The following is an 18982-nucleotide window of genomic DNA, read 5'->3' as shown; positions in this document are numbered from 1 at the left end:
CAAACAAGGCCCAAGTGAAAGCTACAGTATTTATGTGATTAATTGCTAAGCAGCAGTCACTTTCTCTTCATGCATCCTGGATTTGTGGGGTCACAGGACCTGCTGAAGTAGTACCGTATAATGTCTGATGGAGCAGCCAAGGGCTGGTGGCCACAGGTCTCAGGATGAGAACACAGAAGCAGCCATGGGCCCTGCTCCTGAGACAGGCAGGGGCTGGCTGTGAGCCCACCTTTGCCCCAGATGTTCATGAGCAGGGAGGTGGTTGTCAGGGAAGCAGGTGCATGTTGCCTGCAGGGGACCCCGGCATGTACAGATGGAGGGAGTGCCTTTCTGAACCCACATCTCCTGTTAAGGCTAGCAGGAGTCTGCACTTGCTTGAAGGGTCCCTAGTTTTATTCCCTGAGTTTGAGCTTGCTCTCAATGGCCCTGTCTGCCTTCGAAATCCACCTGAGTGAGAGCTGGAAGGCTTAGGGTTGGGGCTACTTCCCCGGTCCCAGTGTGGCAGGGCCAGGTTACTGGAGATAAGTCCTAGTCAGTACCTCGACTACTAACAGGTTCGAAGGGCTTAGTATATCCATGCTCGCTCTATGATAAAGTCAGCAATTTGGCAGATGATAACTGGACATTTAAGAGTTTCTTTAAAAGGTGTCAGTAAAGCCCATGATATGGTTTGGCTCTGTGTCCCCACCACAATCTCATCTCGAATTGTAATTTCCATAACCCCACATGCCAAGGGCAAACCCTTGGGAGGTGATTGAATCCTGGGAGCGGATTCCCCTTTGCCATCCTCGTGATTGTGAGGAGTTCTCACGAGATCTGGTTTTTCGTTAAGTGTAGGACTCCTCCCCCTTGCACGCTTCCCTCTCTCCTGCCACTGTGTAAGACGTGCCTTTGCTTCACCTTCACCTTCTGCCATGATCATAAGTTTCCTGAGGTCTCCCCAGCCATGCGGAACTGTGACTGAAACCTCTGCCTTTATAAATTACAGAGTCTTGGGCAGTTCTTTATATCAGCATGAAAACACTGATGCAGCTCAGCAATCCACAGAGAGAGGAGGTGACAGTGTGAATGCTGCTGTCAGGCCTGCGATGCCAACATGCGCCACATGTGGTGAACCTCAGCCATGCGGCCATCGAGGGGTCATGCCTGCGATGCTGACAGGGAGTCAATCAGCATCGTGTGTGGTGAATCTCAGCCGTGTGGCCATCGAGGGGTTTAGCCGTGCTGTTCTCATTAAGCAGCCCATTTTCAAAGTCTGAAAAAGGGTAAAAAATATTAACAGGGCTGAAGTTTTCAGAGTCAGTGCCTCGCATGAAAACTGGTGGTTGAGAATTCCTCAAGGAAAGCAGAAGTTGTTCTCAGAAGTCAGCAGTGCTCTGCGGCACAGAGGGACATCGGTGAGAAATGCCAGCATTGCAGATAAGTAACATTCACAGCCATCAAAAAGCATGTTTTATCTGTAATTAGCTGGCAGGACTCAACAAACGCACGTTGCCTCCTTAATTTGCCCACACTGCAGATGCTTTTTTCAGGCCAGGAGTGTTACTGGGGAGCTGTGAGCGGGGTCCTGGCTCTTCCCAAGGTGCCCTGGAGGTGAGAGGAGATTTTGTACTCAGGGATGGAGGTCGGGACACGCTTGAGCCCAGAGTCTTGGGGTGAGCTGACTTCTTCATTGAAAAATTGTATTTGCTGAGAAGGAAAGGGCAGAAACTTCCTTTCAGACAAATGAAAGGGAAGTCAGTCATCCCTTGACAGAGGTGCATCTCTGACGCGCCCTCCGAGAGAGACCCTCGGGCAGCAGGGAGAAAGAAGAAAGCGTGACTCTCCACTGTTCTACACGTCCTGGTGTGGGGTCTCTGGGCCGGGATCCCCGAGGAGAGGCAAGCGTCTCTACTGCTTCTGTGGCACAAACTGCTGACTGTGAGTGAGATCGGTTCTCTCAGGTGTGGAGATTCGAGGGGCTCTGAGGACTTCATTTAGCTGAGGCATCTCCTGTTAGAGCCGAGTCGTTCCCTGGGTACGGTGTGTGCCTGTCATCTGCTGCCCCGCCCTTCATGGAGAGAGAACAGCAGTAGCAACACCCTCGCCACAGCCGGGGAAGCTGGCTGGATAGCAAGAGGTTGGAAAAAATTCAAGTACTGTGTTTATAACACTCATGACAGAGGCTGGATTTGGTGGCTCATGCCTGTAATCCCAGCACTTTGGGCAGCCCGGGAGGGAGGATCACTTGGGCCCAGGAGGTTGAGGCCAGCCTGGGAAACACAGCAAGACCCCATGTCTGCAAAAACTACATAGTCAGCCGGGTGCAGTAGTGCCTGCCTGTGTTCCCAGCTACCTAGAAGGCTGAGGTGGGAGGATCACTTGGCCCCGGGGAGGTCAAGGCTGCGGTGAGCCGTGATCACACCACTGCACTCCAGCACAGGTGACAGAGGCAGGCTTGTCTCAAGAAAAATTTGTTTTCAATCTCATGACAGATGTTTTCCCTGTCCCAACCTATTCCAAAATAGCTAATGTTTTAGGCGCTTGCGTTTCAACTCCAAACGTATGAATGTTGCTTCAAGAAATTCTTGCTCTGCGTCCCATCTTTATGGTGGAACCAGCCAGGTGCCGTAACGTTACCAGACGTTTCTCCACGTGGTCTCGTGTGCGTCAGAGGAGCCCTGGCCACTTGTTCAGCTTCTCTGCATCCAAGAGATTGCTGTGTGTGGCAGGACTGATCCTCACTACATATGGTTCGGATTCCTCGGGTGAGTGTCTGGAAGAAGACACCGTCTTGAGCTCATTGCCACGGCAAACACAGTTTGCAAGTGAAGGATGTCTGCTTCTCCGTGTCCAGAGCTGCCCCGTTGCTGATGAAGATTGTGAAGTTGGTCAAAAGAGAAGCAGCTGACACAGCAGAATGACCAGGAAGTACTGAGGGATGTGGGAGGGGAGAGCCTGTATTCGTTCCCCCGCCTGCTGAATGTTAAAAATTTCCGAGACGCAGAGTTGGCCTTCCATGTTCATGGATTCTATAGCCCTGGATTCAGCCAAACTGAAAGTGAAAATATTCAGAAGGAAAAGAATGGCCTAACCTGTTCTGAACGTATGTAGAGTTTGCCATTTTCATTATTTTCTAAACAAGATAGTACAACACAGCACTCACGTTGTTTGCGTTATTACGAGTAATGTAGAGATTGTAAGTACACGGGAGAGCACACGTGGGTTCTACGCAAATGATGCGCCATTTTCTATCACGGACTTGAGCATCGCAGACTTTGGGATTCTGACCCTTGGAACCCGCTCCCACAGACACTGAGGGTGACTGTACTTTAACATGCTTTATTTATTTATTTTTCTGTAAGAGACTCACTGGAAGAAAAACAGAATTTTTTCCACACAGATCAATGTTCAAAATCTACAAATAGCTTTTAGGAGGAAGGAAAGGGTTTCAGGGTTTTTTTTCATCTCCGAGTTCAAGCTATTGATAACACATTCCCTCACCTTGTAGTTAATTTGTGTGTGTGGTGAGAATACGGAAGATCCATTCTCTTACCCAGTTTCAGGCAGATGATACATTGTTAACTGAATTTCAGGCAGATGATACGTTGTTACTAATTGTAGTTACCACGCTGTACATTCAGTCTCCAGAATTGACCAGCATTTCCCCATTTCCCCAATCCCAGTCCCTGCTAATCCCTATTCCACTCTTTCTACAAATGTTACTTTTTAAAGAAAAAGTTTGGCACATATAAGTGGATCATGCAGTATTTGTATTTCTGTGCCTGGTTTATTTCACTTAGCAAAATATCTTCCAGGTTGATCCATGTTTTTGCAAATGACAGAATTTCATTCTTTAAGGTGAATTGTACGCCTTGTGTCCATACACCACAATGTCTCTATCTGTTCATCCACTGACAGGTGTGTAGGTCAATTTCACATCTAAGTGACTGTCAATAGCGCTGTGGTGGACGTGAGCATACAGGCCTCTCTCCATTAATGGTTCAATATTCGTTTGGATATTTACCCAGACGTGGGATTGCTGGATCACAGAGTCCTGTTTCTAGTTTTGGAAGATGCTCCATACTATTTCACAGCTGTGCTGCTTTGCACTCCCACCAACGGCATGCAAGGGTTTCCTTTGCTCCACATCTGCCAACACTGCAGAATTTACATTCCTATACCCCTTGGGTTTCCTGGCGTGGGCACAGGTGGCCTGACCGCTCACTGCCACCTCTGAGTTTTGCTTTCTCACGCTGCAGACAGACTGGCTGAGGAGCCGCTTGGATTGCTTTGGCTCTTGGGAGTTTTGACTTAAAAAGGCAACTGAGCAGAAAGCCGTAGCTACTACACAGCTGCTTAAATAATTCTGCAAAGACTTAAAGTCAGACTCTGGGTGAGGGAGTGTGTGCTTCTAAAACAGGAAGACAATGCTTGATGTGTTGTGGAAAGTCGAAGCTCTCTTGGCCCCCATTCACTGCACGCCTCTGGCTCTGGCATGAACACGCAGTGACCGTGAAGCTCTGATTACAGAGATGGGCTCCTCCTGGGGTTTAGGACTCTGGACTGCATGAGCTTTTGTGTTGACTGAGATTAGCCCACTTCTTTCTGCTGTCAAAGCGATTCCATCTTCAATGCCTTAGCAGTTTTGTTTCCTCAAAAGCACTTTCTGATGCCGAAGGGCATGTGGCTCATGGTACGTGGTTGTAACCACTCCCTGTGGCCTGGCATCCGAGATTGACCGTCCACTTCTCACCTGGGGGTGGTCCAGTGTGACTGTTCAGATCCTGGAAGTGATGTGGACGTTTGTTTCTTCTAGTTGTCATCCTCCCCCTTCAGCAGGGCTGTGACATTCTCTCTGCTGGGGCATCTGAAGCGTCTCCTGCAGTCAGGGGTGGGCTGGCGCCACTGGGCCAGGTGGTTATGCATTATGACTTTGTTGCCACCAGTCTGGCCCTTTGGCAGGCGTCTGGGACTTGCTGAGACTGTCATCTGTGAAACGAGGATGATAGTGCTTGTGGAATGCTTAAATGACATGGTTGTCTATAAAGTTTGCAGTAAGACCCCGACTTTGTAGGTGGATGATCGTCCTCCATCCTTTCCCCTGTCCCCCTGTCCTCATGCTCATGTTCCCTCCCAATCCGAAGAAAAATCTCCAAGGGGATCTCTCCCTCTGTCTGTCAGGGAGTAGGGGGTGGAGAGCGAGAGGCTCGCTCTCAAGCCATGAGGCCCACTGCGGCCATCTGAGAAGAGCCCACAGTAGGCGCCAGGCCATACCAGGTCCTCTTCTACATGTCAGTCTCAATGTCTAGCTGGGAATAACAGAAGCTGGGTTTCATTGTCCCTACCTTGCCCCTTCTCCCTCCCCACAACACCAAAAAATGTAAATACAGCATCCAGTAAAACCAACTTACTGCTGGGGCCTGAGATCTGCAACATTGAGAATGTCATGGGAAAGGGAAGTAGCTGTGTTTAATATGACATAGTCTTCTCAGAGCTGTCTTTTCACAGGGTGGGACTTCTTTCCTTTTTGTGTGAAGGAGGGATTTCTAGCTCCCAGTACATACTGGAGAAATTATGCTTGCCGAAAGAGATTTTAGCAAGTTATGACAGCAGTTTTGTGTGAAATGGGTGTGTTTAAATCCCAGGCGGCTGCAGGACGTGTGTGCTACATAGTCCTGCCGCTCTAGGAATCCGTGTCGTCCGCACCGGAGCAAGGTGGGAAGGAATCCACGTCATCCGCGCCGGAGGATGAGGTGGGATGTGTCAACAGTCTAATCCTTTCGGGCTTTTTAGGTTTGGAAATTGGCAACAAATCCGTTGCTTCAAGGTATTTATAAAAGCAGCCATCACTGCGTGTGGCTGTGTGCCCAGGACCTAGTAGTTTGCTTTGTATATTTCATCTTATGTGACTCTCACAGCAGCTCTCCAGTATTGCTCCCATTTTACGGATGATGCAAGGGAGGCTTCGAGCAATTTGAGAACTTACTCAGTGTGAGTAAGTGGCAGAGCTGGGATTCTGATGCCAAAGCCTGGACTCTTAATCCAGTTATTCTTCTGTTTCCCTGGAACGCAGGAACGTGGGGTGTTGCCAGTCCCTCGAAGCCTCCTGTCAGTGAGACGGAATCGCAGCTTGCTGAATTAAACGGAAAGAAAAACGAATGTTTCATTTTCATTATTTTAGGAAGGGGTGCTTGCTAGAAGATGGAGACATACGGAATGGCTACGTAATGTGTGTACTGTGATGTTGAACTTTTAATAAACTCTTGCCAGAGAAGGTATTTTTTATTTCTCCAACATCATGTGACATACTACGTAGTTTATTGCCATTTTTAGTACTTTAAGAAATGTCGTTAAATAAATGTATTTTAGTTAACCAATTTACCTAATGCTATAAATGTAAGAAGTACCAACAAATTATTTACTCACAATAGTGATCTGTTCAATGCTGCATGAAGCTGATCCTGAATAATCCCTTCTCTTAATAGATGGATGCTTTTGGGTTCTTAAAGGCCTAAAGGGAATGAACCATAAACAGCCTCAGCAGAGAGAAAAGATGAGAAAGATCTGCCTCTTTTGGAGTCACCAAATGCACCTCTATCAACTTATTGCCTCTCAGCTCCACATTCACCCTTTATTACCTTCTTCAGAAACCATGGATCTGACCCCTGCAAATTCTGTTCAGTTGTGTTGGTGAAGTTTGGCAGAGGCATATCGGGACAGTGGTTTCACTTCTTAGTCCCAGGGCCGTGCACACGGGGTCTAGCAGGTCCTGCTCCTGCTGGAGTTTCTGGCCCCTGTGTTGCATGGCAGCAGCAGCTCACCCCCAGCCCCGACAGCTTTGTAGGAGCTTCTCCAGCAAGAGCCCTCCCTGCCTGAGAGGGCTGCAGGCCACTGGTCTCCATGGAGCCCCTGTGCTGTGTCTGCCCCAACAGCCCCGAGTCCAGCAGTACCCATTTCATTCCCTCATCCCCTTCTCACTCAGTATTTATGCACCTGCTTTTTGTCTCTGTTGTGATAACACATTAATCCGGCTTTAGGATCCCAAGCTAAAATCATGATTTTTTTTTTTTTTTTTTTTTTTTGAGGTGGAGTCTGGCTCTGTCGCCTAGGCTGGAGTGCAGTGGCCTGATCTCGGCTCACTGCAAGCTCTGCCTCCTGGGTTCACACCATTCTCCTGCCTCAGCCTCCCAACTAGCTGAGACTACAGGCACCCACCACCACGCCTGACTAATTTTTTGCATTTTTAGTAGAGACCGGGTTTCACTATGTTAGCCAGGTTGGTCTCGATCTCCTGACCTTGTGATCCACCTCCCTCATCCTCCCAAAGTGCTGGGATTACAGTCTTGAGCCACCGCACCAGGGCTAAAATCATTTTCTCTTTACATGAAATTGCAAGCCTTTACTTCTCAGCCTCTCCGTAGGTAGAAACATCCTTGACCATTTTTGATGCTTATCCTCAAAGATACTTAGAAATACTAGAAAGTCACTGCTCTCTGTCTTAACTGCTGAGCTTCCAGATGATTTTCTCCTATCTTTTTAAGCATTTGCATTTCAGGCATTTGTTGGAGTCCGTGACACTGTCTGTGTGTCCAGCATGACCAGCGAATCTTGTCACACTCGTGCCGTCCGCGCACACGTCTGTTGACTCCTCTGCAATCCTGCTTGGTACCTTTACCCAGGATGTTTCCGTTTCTCATGGTTTCCAGTCCATGACCTCTCATCTAATGTCTCGTAGACGTGGCTGGGTAAAACTGTATTTAGGGCATTTGTAATTAAGGCTTTGGAGGGCACTTGGTCAGATGTTTTCATGGATTTCTGATGCTGCACGGGTGCTGGATTTCATCTATCGGCTCATTTTGTGAAAAGGATGTTGTGTTTTCAAGGGAATATTTGTTTTGTAGCAACCTGTTTACCCATGTTATATTTTCCTAAAAGTTCTTCATCTTCTGAGCGCTTCTCAGAATGATCTGGATTTTATGCAGAGCTTTGTAAACGTCTTTGTTCTCGGCTCATACCCTTTCCAGCACTGTGTGTTCATCCAACACTGCCCCCTTCCTCGCACCCAGGCCTCAGACTGGCCAGGACTCCCTGTGACCCGCTGGCATTGGCTCTCCTGGGAGATGGGTCCATCCTGCTCCCTGTGTCCGGTGTTCAGATCTCTCCCCTCACGTGTGGGATTTGGGCCACTGGCCAGTGGACATGCCGCCTTTTAAGCTGGATGTCATAAGAGAAGCCTCCCCAGTAGCTGCATGGGGGTGTTTCCTCTGCAGCAGGGCACTAGCAAAGCATCTGGCTGTGCTGAGGATGCAGGAGGAGCAGCGAGTGGAACCGGGGGGCCATCGTGGCATGCGTTGCCTCCTTGTCCCCTCTAGGTGTCACGTTGGGAAAAGTCTGTCCACAAAGTGCTGTCCACTTAATCGCTATTTTAGGTGTTCATGGTTGGATGCTGCTTTCTGCCTTGGATATTTTGAGTTGGACGGGAATTAAACACAGCAACAACTTAGCACATGGAGGTAGATTCTGACTCAAACGTTTCACTCAGTGTCGCAGGAAATGCTTTGAGCCATAATTACACTGCATGCTTCAGAAGCTGATCTTCACGCCTGGACAGGTTGTCCTTTCTCCACGTGTTCGCTGTGTTTTGATGATGGGGTTAGCATGCTCTATAAGGGTCTGTGCTGAGAAGACTCCACCACACAATGTGGGGAGGCTATCCTGTTATTGTTCCTCGTCTTAACCTTGTTCAGTGTAGAGTCTGACAGAATCTTCAGGGGTGCTGTTTATAGATGTTTTGAAGTGTCACCGTGCCACCGATTTCAGGTTAAAATAGAATGTGGACATCTTTTCACAATAGTTTTTAATTACTCCGCTAGTTTGTGTTGCTGTCTTTTGCTGTACAGTCCACAGTCTGACGTCTTTGTGGTCCCCACGTTTCCCTCCTGCTCGTATTACCTGATCCTATGGGTCAGCTGTGAGGAAACCACTCTCCGTCCTCATCTGGAGTGGCTTCGAGCTGGGTGTGCTGGTCTCCTTGTGGGCTAAAGTGTTCTTCTGTTACTGTTTTCTCTGTTTTTTGACTGAATTTAGCAGACTTGTGTATGGTGCAAAGACTTTTAAAAATGTATTTTGCCTTTATGAAAAAAACACCTGCATTGCTTTAAAATGAACCTTCCCTGTGTCTCCATCCTTCCCCAAATGATTGCTCTGTCTTAGAAACTGGGTGGTGTGTGCGCTTCCTGGCCTCATTCCATCAAGCACTGTAACCTCTGATTGCAAAAGTGACTACATTCAAGGAAAAAACTTCGCAAATGTTGAAAAGAATGAACAAAAACAATATATTGTTCTCTTGTCACCCTGAAATGGCTACTCCTAATATTTTGATGTAGTTCTTTCAATTCTTTTTAAGTAAAGTTACTTCTAACACAAGCACTTTAATTGTATTGATCAAATTATATTCAGGAAACAAGGAGAAATTAAAAAGAATATCCAGTTTGGGGCAAAAAGGAAGACGACATAGAAAGAGGCTGTAAAACTCCCTGCAACTTGAAAAGCTGGGTTGTGGTGGCTGTGGTTTTGTTTTTACTGTGAGAGACCACAGGATTCTTCTTGGCACTGAAGGGCAATAAGATAATACCCTGTGTGTGTGCTGGTGGCCGTATAAACCGAGCCGCATGTCCTCTTTCGAAGCAGAGAAAGCATGAGGTTTGAGGTAGTGGTTTGGTAACTTTTGGAAAGTCTGTTTGTAGGACTGCACTGCAGAGATTAGGTCACTCTGAATTAGAATCGAATGATCTGTTCAGGCCTTGGGAGCTTTCTACACCGGGTGTACGCCTGTTCTGGATGTGGTGTAGAAGGAACAGGACTGGGAGGGTTTCTTGCTTCCCAGTCATAGAAATGCCTGCAATTATCACTGTTTGTTGTCTCTCAGGAAGCTATTTCGGGAAGGAAGTGTCCGTTCGAAGGCTGCTGGTTGGCCTGTCGTCACCCTGGGGGTCTTTGTGTGGGTCACGGGAGCCGTGACTGCTCACGCGTGGAGCTCTCTCTCGCTGCTGCGCCGGTGGACAGCTGATCAGCAACAAAGTGTGTGTCCCAGTGGCCTTTGAGAAGAATTCTTTGCATTATTTTTATACAAGGTCCTTTTTCCTTTCAATGTCAACATCGTGTCTTCTAGCCAAGCGATATGTTCTTGCAGAAACAGGAAGTGTGGCCCAAGTGAGAAATGAGGGAATTCATCCATTACTGCTATCAGTTTTCCTATAGTTGAGCCATTGTAATTTATACATGTTAAATCTGTAGAAGTGAGTCACGGTGCCAGATCCTCACAAATGCCGAATGTCTATGTGGGACCTTATACCAGTATAAGCTGGAGGCTCCTGACAGATGTAGACAGGGACAGAAGTGCCTGTGGATGGGTGTGGGTGCACATGCGTGTACATGCGTGTTGTGTGTTCTGCTTGCCGGCAATGCCCAGCGGCACCGGGTGCCCGGTCTTAGCTTCCAAACACCGTTCTTCACTAGAAGGAGCCCTGGTCCAAGGGCTGGGGAATCAGGTATCAGATCTGGAACCAGTTGAGCAACAAAACAAACCATTGTAACTGTGAATCATAACCTACCAAGCCAGACTCCATGAGTACATATGAACCATATATAAATGAATGCTGAAAGATGAAATAATTATTTTTCAGTGAATATGGAAGATCTAATGATTTAGAAGGAATGACAGGAAATCAGTGGATGATAAAACTAGTAGTGAAGAATTCATGGAAAACAGAATATGCACATAATGTCATGGTGCCTCCTCCCAAATCTTAATTTCAACATGAGAAGTAGCGTCTTTGCTTTGAAGGAACTTAAGCACCACCTTCACTGAGTTGCTGATGTTAACATTGTCACACAGGACAGACTTGCGGTGTCCCTGCTAAAATGCATACCCTTGAGTCTAGTCTGGAAGATACCAAAATAAAGGACAAGCTGTAAAATAACTGACCTGTATTCTTTCACGTTTCCAATTTCAAGAAACACAAAACCTGAGAAACTTGGATGCTGGACTGGTAAAAATCACATGACAAATCAATTCATGATCCTGGATTGGATCGTAAAAGAGGAAGACAAAGTAAGAAAATTATGGAGAGAGTTGACAGCATTTGAAAGTGAACTTTGTATATGACATTTAAATTTCCCGATCTTGAGGAAAATGAATGTGAGAGCATATCCTTGTGTTTAGGAAATACATTGTAACATTTAGGTATGGAGGGACATAGTATCTGAAATTTATTTTCATTTGACTTAGAAAATTCATGGGGGAGGGAGGAAAGCAGTGTGATGTAAGATAGGAACAGTTGGGCCTAAGTTGAGCCTGGTAAGTTATGTGGGAATTCACTACACTGGTCTTGCAGATTTTCTGTGTCTTTGAAATTACATTCAAAAAGTTTAAAACGGAGAATATGCAAAACAAAAAGCGATTTGTGCAAGTGAGTGGACTGTCACTTCATTGATCCCTTCAGTTTTCGGCCATGAGCCAAGTCAGTCACACAGTGGTTTATGACCTGGGAATTAGAAATAGTGGCCAGATGACCAGGCTCTTTATCTAGTTAGGGAGAGTAGTGTGTACAAAGGCTGACCAAGACCAAGCAGTGCGATGAGCTGCCTGTGGGTGTGATGTTGCGGGTCTGGGTCCTGTCTCAGGTGGCAGCTTGGGGGGTTTAAGCCAGAAAGCCACGTCCGATTCCCTTTCAGTGGGATCATTCTCACAGCTTCAGAGAAAACTGCCCCAACCCGTCTTCACTCACGCTGGCCATTTTTGGTGGTGATGGTGTTTTTATTCTGCTAACACCGTTCTCACTCACAGTTTAGGGCCTTTGAGCGGGCTTTTCCCTGTGTCTCAAAGATTCTCACCTTGACAGCCAGTATGGTTCATTCCTGTTGTTCTGATTTTGTGTTAAGAAGGTTCTTCCCTAGCTTCACAGTTTGGAGTTGCCACTGCATCTGTCTCTGCTTTAATTCCCTACCCCATCTATCACCTGTCTCCTCCATTAAGAAGTGGCCAGCGTGAGATGCCATGAGACTGTCTGCCTTATCACCGCTGCGACCCCAGCCCGTAGGGACTAACAGAGAAGGCATTCAGTGAATGTGTGGAATTAATGTAATGGGTTAATAGCCACAAAATGTGTTAATGGTTGTTTTAGTCCAATTCCATGCTGCTGATAAAGACATACCGGAAACTGGGAAGAAAACGATTTAGTTGGCCTTGCAGTTCCGCATGGCTGGGGAGGCCTCAGAATCATGGTAGGAGGTGAAAGGCACTTCTTACATGTCAGCAGCAAGAGAAAACGAGGTAGAAGCAAAAGCAGAAACCCCTGATAAACCATCAGATCTCATGAGACTTATTCACTATCACGAGAAGAGCACAGGAAAGACGGGCCCCAATGATTCAGTTACCTGTCCCTAAGTCCCTCCCACAACACATAGGGATTCTGGGATGTAGAATTCAAGTTGAGATTTGGGTGGGGACACAGCCAAACCATATCCATAGCCAACACAGTCCTGTCCCATGGCCGGTGTTGAGCTGAGCTGCGACCGTGGCTGTGTGAGTTGGGGTGCGAGGCGTGCACACGCCTCTCAGCGGTACAGTGAAAGGATTTGGAGGCTCAAACGTGTGACCTAAAAGAATCTCCAAAGATCAAGGACCATTCACCCTAAAAAGAAAAATCTCAGCGCAGTTTAGAGCCAGTGTTTGCTTTTGGATATGGATTCTACAGTCATAAAATGAATAAATAAAAGTCTGTAAATAAATTTTAATGTCTTTACTGGAATTGTAACCACTGATTTTCTTTCCTCACCCACCCATCTGTTGGTGAGTTTCAGAAGGTGGATGAACCGTACTGCGGGGACAGAGAGGAGGGTGCAGCTTGGCCTCTGGGACCTCAGCTGAGCACTGAGTGAGCTGTCTCCGTTTCAGACGTCCACACGGAAGTTGTCCAGGCGGCTCTGGCCAAACCCAAAGAGCAGAAGATGGCCGGTGCCTATGCCTTCCAAACGCAGGTCCCTGGTCGTGCAGACCTCCGTGGACGCCTATACCCCTCCAGGTAAGGGACACGCTCCCCGACGCTGCCTCCTGAACATGCTGGGTGCCTCAGAATTGACCACTAGCCCAGTAGTCGGGTTTTTGCCTTCAAAATCATGGTGCAGAAATGCAGATTTTGTGAACCAGAAGTCCGAAAACAGTGTATGAGTTAAACGTGGAAGGAAAAGTAACATTATGTATCTATATAAATACACATTTTTAACTTTTCATCAAGACTCATACATATGATACATACCAGTAAAATCTCACACAGTTTTATTCATTTAATTCTTTGTAGGGAAAAGGGAAGAGTTCGTAACCCTCTGGGTAGAATTGGACTTTTCTTCTGATTAGGCTGGTGCATGCGTGTTCTCAAATCTTCAGACAAGTGTGCTATATTGTTGGATTGTTTTAGAACAAGCGAATTGGACAGTTTAGGCAGTTACTCGAATCAGGTCATAAGCTTTGCCTGCAAGGTGCCAGCTACTAGTGTTTTAGTTCCTGCAGGCCATAAGGTCTCTCACAACCACTCAACTCTGCCCTCTGCCATGGGCGATAGCAAGTGTGTATGGCTGTGAACCAATAAAACTTTATTTACAAGAAAAACGGACCAGATTTGGTGCACAAACCTGCCAACCCCTGATCTAAATTACCGAAGGTAATAGCCAAGTTTTATTTCTGCTATATAATACTGCTTTTATTTAATCTTGAATTTTACATAACTACCCAAATTCTCTCTTTTCTCTGCCCAAATAATTGTAAACTACATTTCATGATGTTCACACCCAAGTAAAGCAGAAAGTTTAGTTATCCAGATACTTGTTAGAGACACGGATTGAACCTACACTATTTGGTGTTTAGTTTCTGTGATATTGATTCTGACATTATTCATGCCGTTGTTGCAAGCTTGTCTTTCAAAGGACCTGAATCACCTTACATCCCACGTTGAAGCTACGTGTTACTTTAAATGACACCGTGTTTTTCCTCCAATAAAAGAGAAACTTAAGGTACAATATGAATAGTTGAAAATGTACATTTTGGGGAATATTTTTACTTTTGAAGTTTAGCTTAGTCTTGGCAAGCAGTGAGACAGAAGGACGTGCTTCAGATTAGAGCTGAGGTCAAGCTTATGTCCACATTACTCCAAGCATCTCCTGAGTTTCACCTTTACGTACCTTTACAAATGAAGGCAGTGGAATTTATAGGACAGAACTTACAGTGCATCATTTTGGGTTTTCGTTGCTTTTTGTTTTGAGACAAGGTCTTGCTCTGTTACCAAGGTTGGAATTCAGCATCATGATGGCAGCTCTTGGCTCACTGCAGTTGGGACCACCTAGGCTCAAGCGGCCCTCCCATTTCAGCCTCAAGCAGCTGGGACCACAGGTGCTTGCCACCACACCCAGCTAAGTTTTAAGTTTTTGTAGAGACAGGGTGTTCCTATGTTGTTCTTGTTTTTCATTGACACATAAGGTGTTCTTCTTCTAAAGAACGCAGTGCCAGCAGGCAAGGGAGTGAATGCCGTGCTAGCAAGGTTGTTGGCAAGGGAGCCCTTTCTGCCAATGTGCTCCCTTGGGCTCCTCCATTTCCTTATTTTAATATTAAGCCACAGCACATAATTAAGGGCTGGGCACGATAGCTCATGCCTATAACTCCAGTAATTTGGGAAGCCAGGGCAGGTGTATAGCTTAAGCCCAAAGGTTCAAGGCCAGCCTGGACAACATGGCAAAATGTACAGAAATGCCTTTTGTACATCTTGTCTTCACCAAAAGTACAAAAAATCAGCTGAGCCTGGTGGTGTGCACCTGTAGTCCCAGCTACTTGGGAGGCTGAGGTGGGAGAATCACTTGAGCTCGGGAGGCAGAGGTTGCTGTCAGCTGAGATGGCACCACTGCACTCCAGCCGGGGCAACAGAACAAGACCCCAATCTCAATTAGAAAAAAAATAACGATAATACATAGAGACTCTTTAGAAATGATTAGGCCAGGCATGGTGGCTCATGCCTCTAACCTCAGCAGTTTGGGAAACCAAGGCAGGCAGATTGCTTGAGTCCTGGCATTTGAGACTAGCCTGGGCAACATTCCAAAGCCCATCCCTACAAAAAATACAGAAATCTGCCGGGCGTGGTGGTGTGTGCCTGTGGTCCCAGCTGCTCGGGAGGCTGGGGTGGGAGGATCACCTGGGCCGGGGGAGGTTGAGGCTGCAGTGAGCCATGATCATGTTACTGCATTCCAGCCTGGGCAACAGAGCTAGACCCTATCTCAAAAAATAATGTGCTTAATCCTGTTTCTTTGGTTTATGGTTATAATTTGTAAAAACTTATGGTAAAAAAATTGCATTTGTATGTGTTCTTTGTGTAACTAACAACATGGACGTAAAAGGATAACCCACTTGAAATATTTTAAACCAAATTTTTGGCACTAACCAGTATGTAAGGCAACAGGCATTTTTCTTGACCACTTTTTATAAAAGAAATGACTTTGAAGTGGAAGAAGCATTGCGGTTATTTGCTTACTTCTCGTATTGAATCCAACCACTGAGAAATGTTACTGGATCATGCATGATGAATAACTTCATTGTACAGATGTCTGCAAAATATAAAAGAATATTATTTGAAATGTTACTTTTGTGAAATATTTGGATTTATTTGACTAGCATTTTTATATAAACCATAAAGCATCCTTTGTAAATTTTCATCAGGAGTCCTCTTGATATCACATGGGGCAGTTTTGTAAAATTATAAATGTCAATATCATAAAAGTTTTTTACTCCCAGCCTATTGTGTGCTTAGCCATAGTTTGCATGTTTATTACCGCAGTTACTTGATCCAAATCTTAGCTGCATTTTCTTACCTAGTTTTCTTGGTTGCTGGTAACAGTGGTTAGATCTTACTCAGTTTCATTGCCCTTCAGAGAATGTTCTTGAAGTTTATCTTCTATGAAATGACTGGCTGCTGACCTCGATCATAGTTTCTGGAGAAACACTCATTAGGATTGTGGCAACAGTAATATTCTATGGCTGAAATTTTCCTTTAGTTTTCAAATATAAAGATATAAGAACAATTTGCCAAAACTTGTTCTAGCCATGATGAGGGAACAGGGACTGAAATCACACATCTGCCATAAACAACTGTAAAGCTGCACAAAACGAATGAGGTGGCTGTTTTTAGTCTGTGACCACAGCTGTGCCAGCCAGAACCTGAGGGCAAGGGCAGGAGAATGAATGAGACGCACCCACAGTACACTTGTCCTCTGGAGTACACCTGCAGATCGAGGCACCGAGAGCTCAGGTGTGGGCAGAGCACGGCCATCCTACCACGTCCAGAAGGCAGAGCTCGGAGAGAGCTCTGGTGTGAGCCGAGTATGGCCACTCTACCACCTCCAGGAGGCGGAGATGGGAGAGAGCTCAGGTGTGGGCAGACCATATCACCGTACCACGTCCGGGAGGGGGAGATCGGAGAGAGCTCAGGTGTGTTCGGAGCATGGCCACCCTACCACCTCCAGGAAGGGGAGATCAGAGAGATCTCAGGTGTGGGCGGAGCATGGCCATCCTACCGTCCAGGAGGGGGAGATTGGAGTGGGTGCAGGATGGGAGCTCTCCACAGATCCACACCAGCAGCGAATCAATCCAAGCCTGCCCATGTCACGATGACCCAGCAGTGCCTGTGCTACTGTGCTACTTGCTAAAACAAGAGCTGGAAAGCTTCAGAGGAAGGTTAGGGATCCTGAGTGTGCTCAACATGTTACCTACAATGTGTAATGCTCAACAAATAATCACTGCATACACAGACAAACAGGAGGTAGAATCTGTGGTCAAGAAAAAGGCAGTAAAAAGTGCACACACATGCAGGGTGGTCTCTGTCACTCACCACATGAGGCGGCTGAGCACATGAAGTGCGCCCGGTCTGAAGTGGACTTGCTGCGTGAAAGACATGCCAGTTAATATAAAAAACAGAAAATATTGTATTTGTATTTTTTTTTTTTTTTTTGAGCGGAGTCTCGTTCTGTTGCCCAGGCTAGAGTGCAGTGGCGCGATCTCGGCTCACTGCAATCTCCGCCTCCCAGGTTCATGCCGTTCTCCTGCCTCAGCCTCCCAAGTAGCTGCCCTCTGCCACGCCTGGCTAATTTTTTGTATTTTTAGTAGAGACGGGGTTTCACCATGTTAGCCAGGATGGTCTCGATCTCCTGATCTCGTGATCCACCCGCCTCAGGCTCCCAAAGTGCTGGGATTACAGATGTGAGCCACCTCACCTGGCCTATTTGTATTTCTTATTGAAAGTATAGTATGAGCATTTCAAGTTAAAAATATACTAGTAAAATTAATTGTACCTGTTTATATGAGGCTACAAGGAAGGTTTCAAGTTCTATAACAGGACTCTCATAATTCTGTTGGAAAGTGCCCGTCTAGATGTCTGATACAACAGAAGACCGAGTTTTTAAATCTACAATTATAAATATTTAGGGAATCAAATTACAACGTGTCAAAGAATGAAAATATTTTAATTCTTGAGCCAGAGGAAGGGAAGACACTTTTTACTATAATGGAGTTGGGGAATTTCAGGTTCCATACTTGATAATCTTGAGAATTGTCACTCCCTCCTCACAGGTAAAAAGCTGAGCAAACTGAAAAATCAGCAGTTCTTCTTAAACCTGCACGAGACCTGAGGTCACAGGCAAGCCACTGTCCGTAGATTGGCTGGACAGGTAAAGCAGATGAATCACCATACACTGGAGCACAATGCTCCAAGGAACCCACACTGGGATAGGAAAACCTGAACTGGAATTGACAAATTGCTACAGTGAGGTGCGACCACGTCTGAGAGTTAAAACCTCCAGGAGTCCTGTGCATATGGGTCTCATGCTTTTGTGAGTTGTATCATCAGAAGCTCAACCAGGTTTGCGAAGTAAACATCACAGAAAAATCCCTTCATACGTACTACAGGGGAAAGAGAATAGGAATCATTTTTCAATATGCAGATGCACTCTTCAGTAGGTCTACCTTCCAGAGAAGCTAGTTAACTAGAGACTCACCTGGTGGGATTTTATCAGAGCCTTCTGACCTGGGGGAAAGGGAAATACCCAATTCCAACCTCTAGAACTGAAAAGCAAAAAAGAACAGAGTATCCAAGCACTATGGGACTTCCACAGAGGCAGAAAATATGCATAACGGTAATACAAGGGGGAAGAAAGAGGAACAGAAGAAATATTTGTAACAGTAATAGCTGAATTTCCTCAGATTAATGCCAGACACCAAACCATAGATCCAGGAAGCTCAAGAAACACCAAGAAGGATAAATGTACAAACGAGGACCACAAAAACAAAACAAAAATAAACTCTACTTGGGCATAAAATATTCAAACTATGGTGAATCAAAGATTAAAAAGCAAAGAAACTAGAGTAATCTCCTTCCCTATGGAGGATCAAAGATAAGAATTATATTCAACTTCCCCTCAAAAACCATGAAAGCAAGAAGTGGAGTGAAGTATTTAAACTATTGAGAGGAAAAAAATTCCATTAACCTAGAAGTCTATACTCTGTGAAATTATCTTTCAAAAGTGAAGAAAAAGTAAAGACCTTCTCCGGCAAAAATTGCAAAATTTGTTGCCGGTAGACCTGCCTTCAAAAAATGTTCAAAGTTCTTTAGAGAAAGTAGTAGAGGTCAGTAACTCAGCTGTACATAAAGAAAGGAAGAGCACAGTCTGTTTACAGGGGCTCACACCTGTCATCCTAACACTCTGGGAGGCAAAGATGGGAGAACAGCTGGAGGCAGCTTAGTTTAGAGCAGCCTGGGCATCGTAGTGAGACTCTGTCTCATTAAAAAAAAGCCAAATGTAGTGGCCGACACCTATAGTGCCAGCTACTTTTGAGAGGCTGAGACGGGTCACTTCTTGAACCCAGGATCCCGTTCAAGGCTGCGGTGAGTTATAATGATGCTACTAC

At 45.9% G+C, this 18982-nt stretch overlaps 1 protein-coding gene across 7 annotated transcripts in view; it reads left to right on the top strand.

Moving 5' to 3' along the window:
• Positions 1–18982, top strand: part of LOC139361133 (disco-interacting protein 2 homolog C-like) — a 173988-nt gene that overhangs the window by 132308 nt on the left and 22698 nt on the right. For all 7 annotated transcript variants that reach the window (XM_071089629.1, XM_071089630.1, XM_071089626.1 and 4 more), the window contains one exon: positions 12847–13067. In XM_071089629.1, the coding sequence (XP_070945730.1) occupies positions 13007–13067 (61 nt within the window). In that variant the 5' untranslated portion in view covers positions 12847–13006. The remainder of the gene's footprint in view (positions 1–12846; positions 13068–18982) is intronic.

This window comes from Macaca nemestrina, assembly GCF_043159975.1.
Source record: "Macaca nemestrina isolate mMacNem1 chromosome 11 unlocalized genomic scaffold, mMacNem.hap1 SUPER_11_unloc_1, whole genome shotgun sequence".
Taxonomy (NCBI): Eukaryota; Metazoa; Chordata; class Mammalia; order Primates; family Cercopithecidae; genus Macaca; species Macaca nemestrina.
Note: the sequence above shows the minus strand (reverse complement) of the source record. Positions and strands in the feature narration are given on the sequence as shown.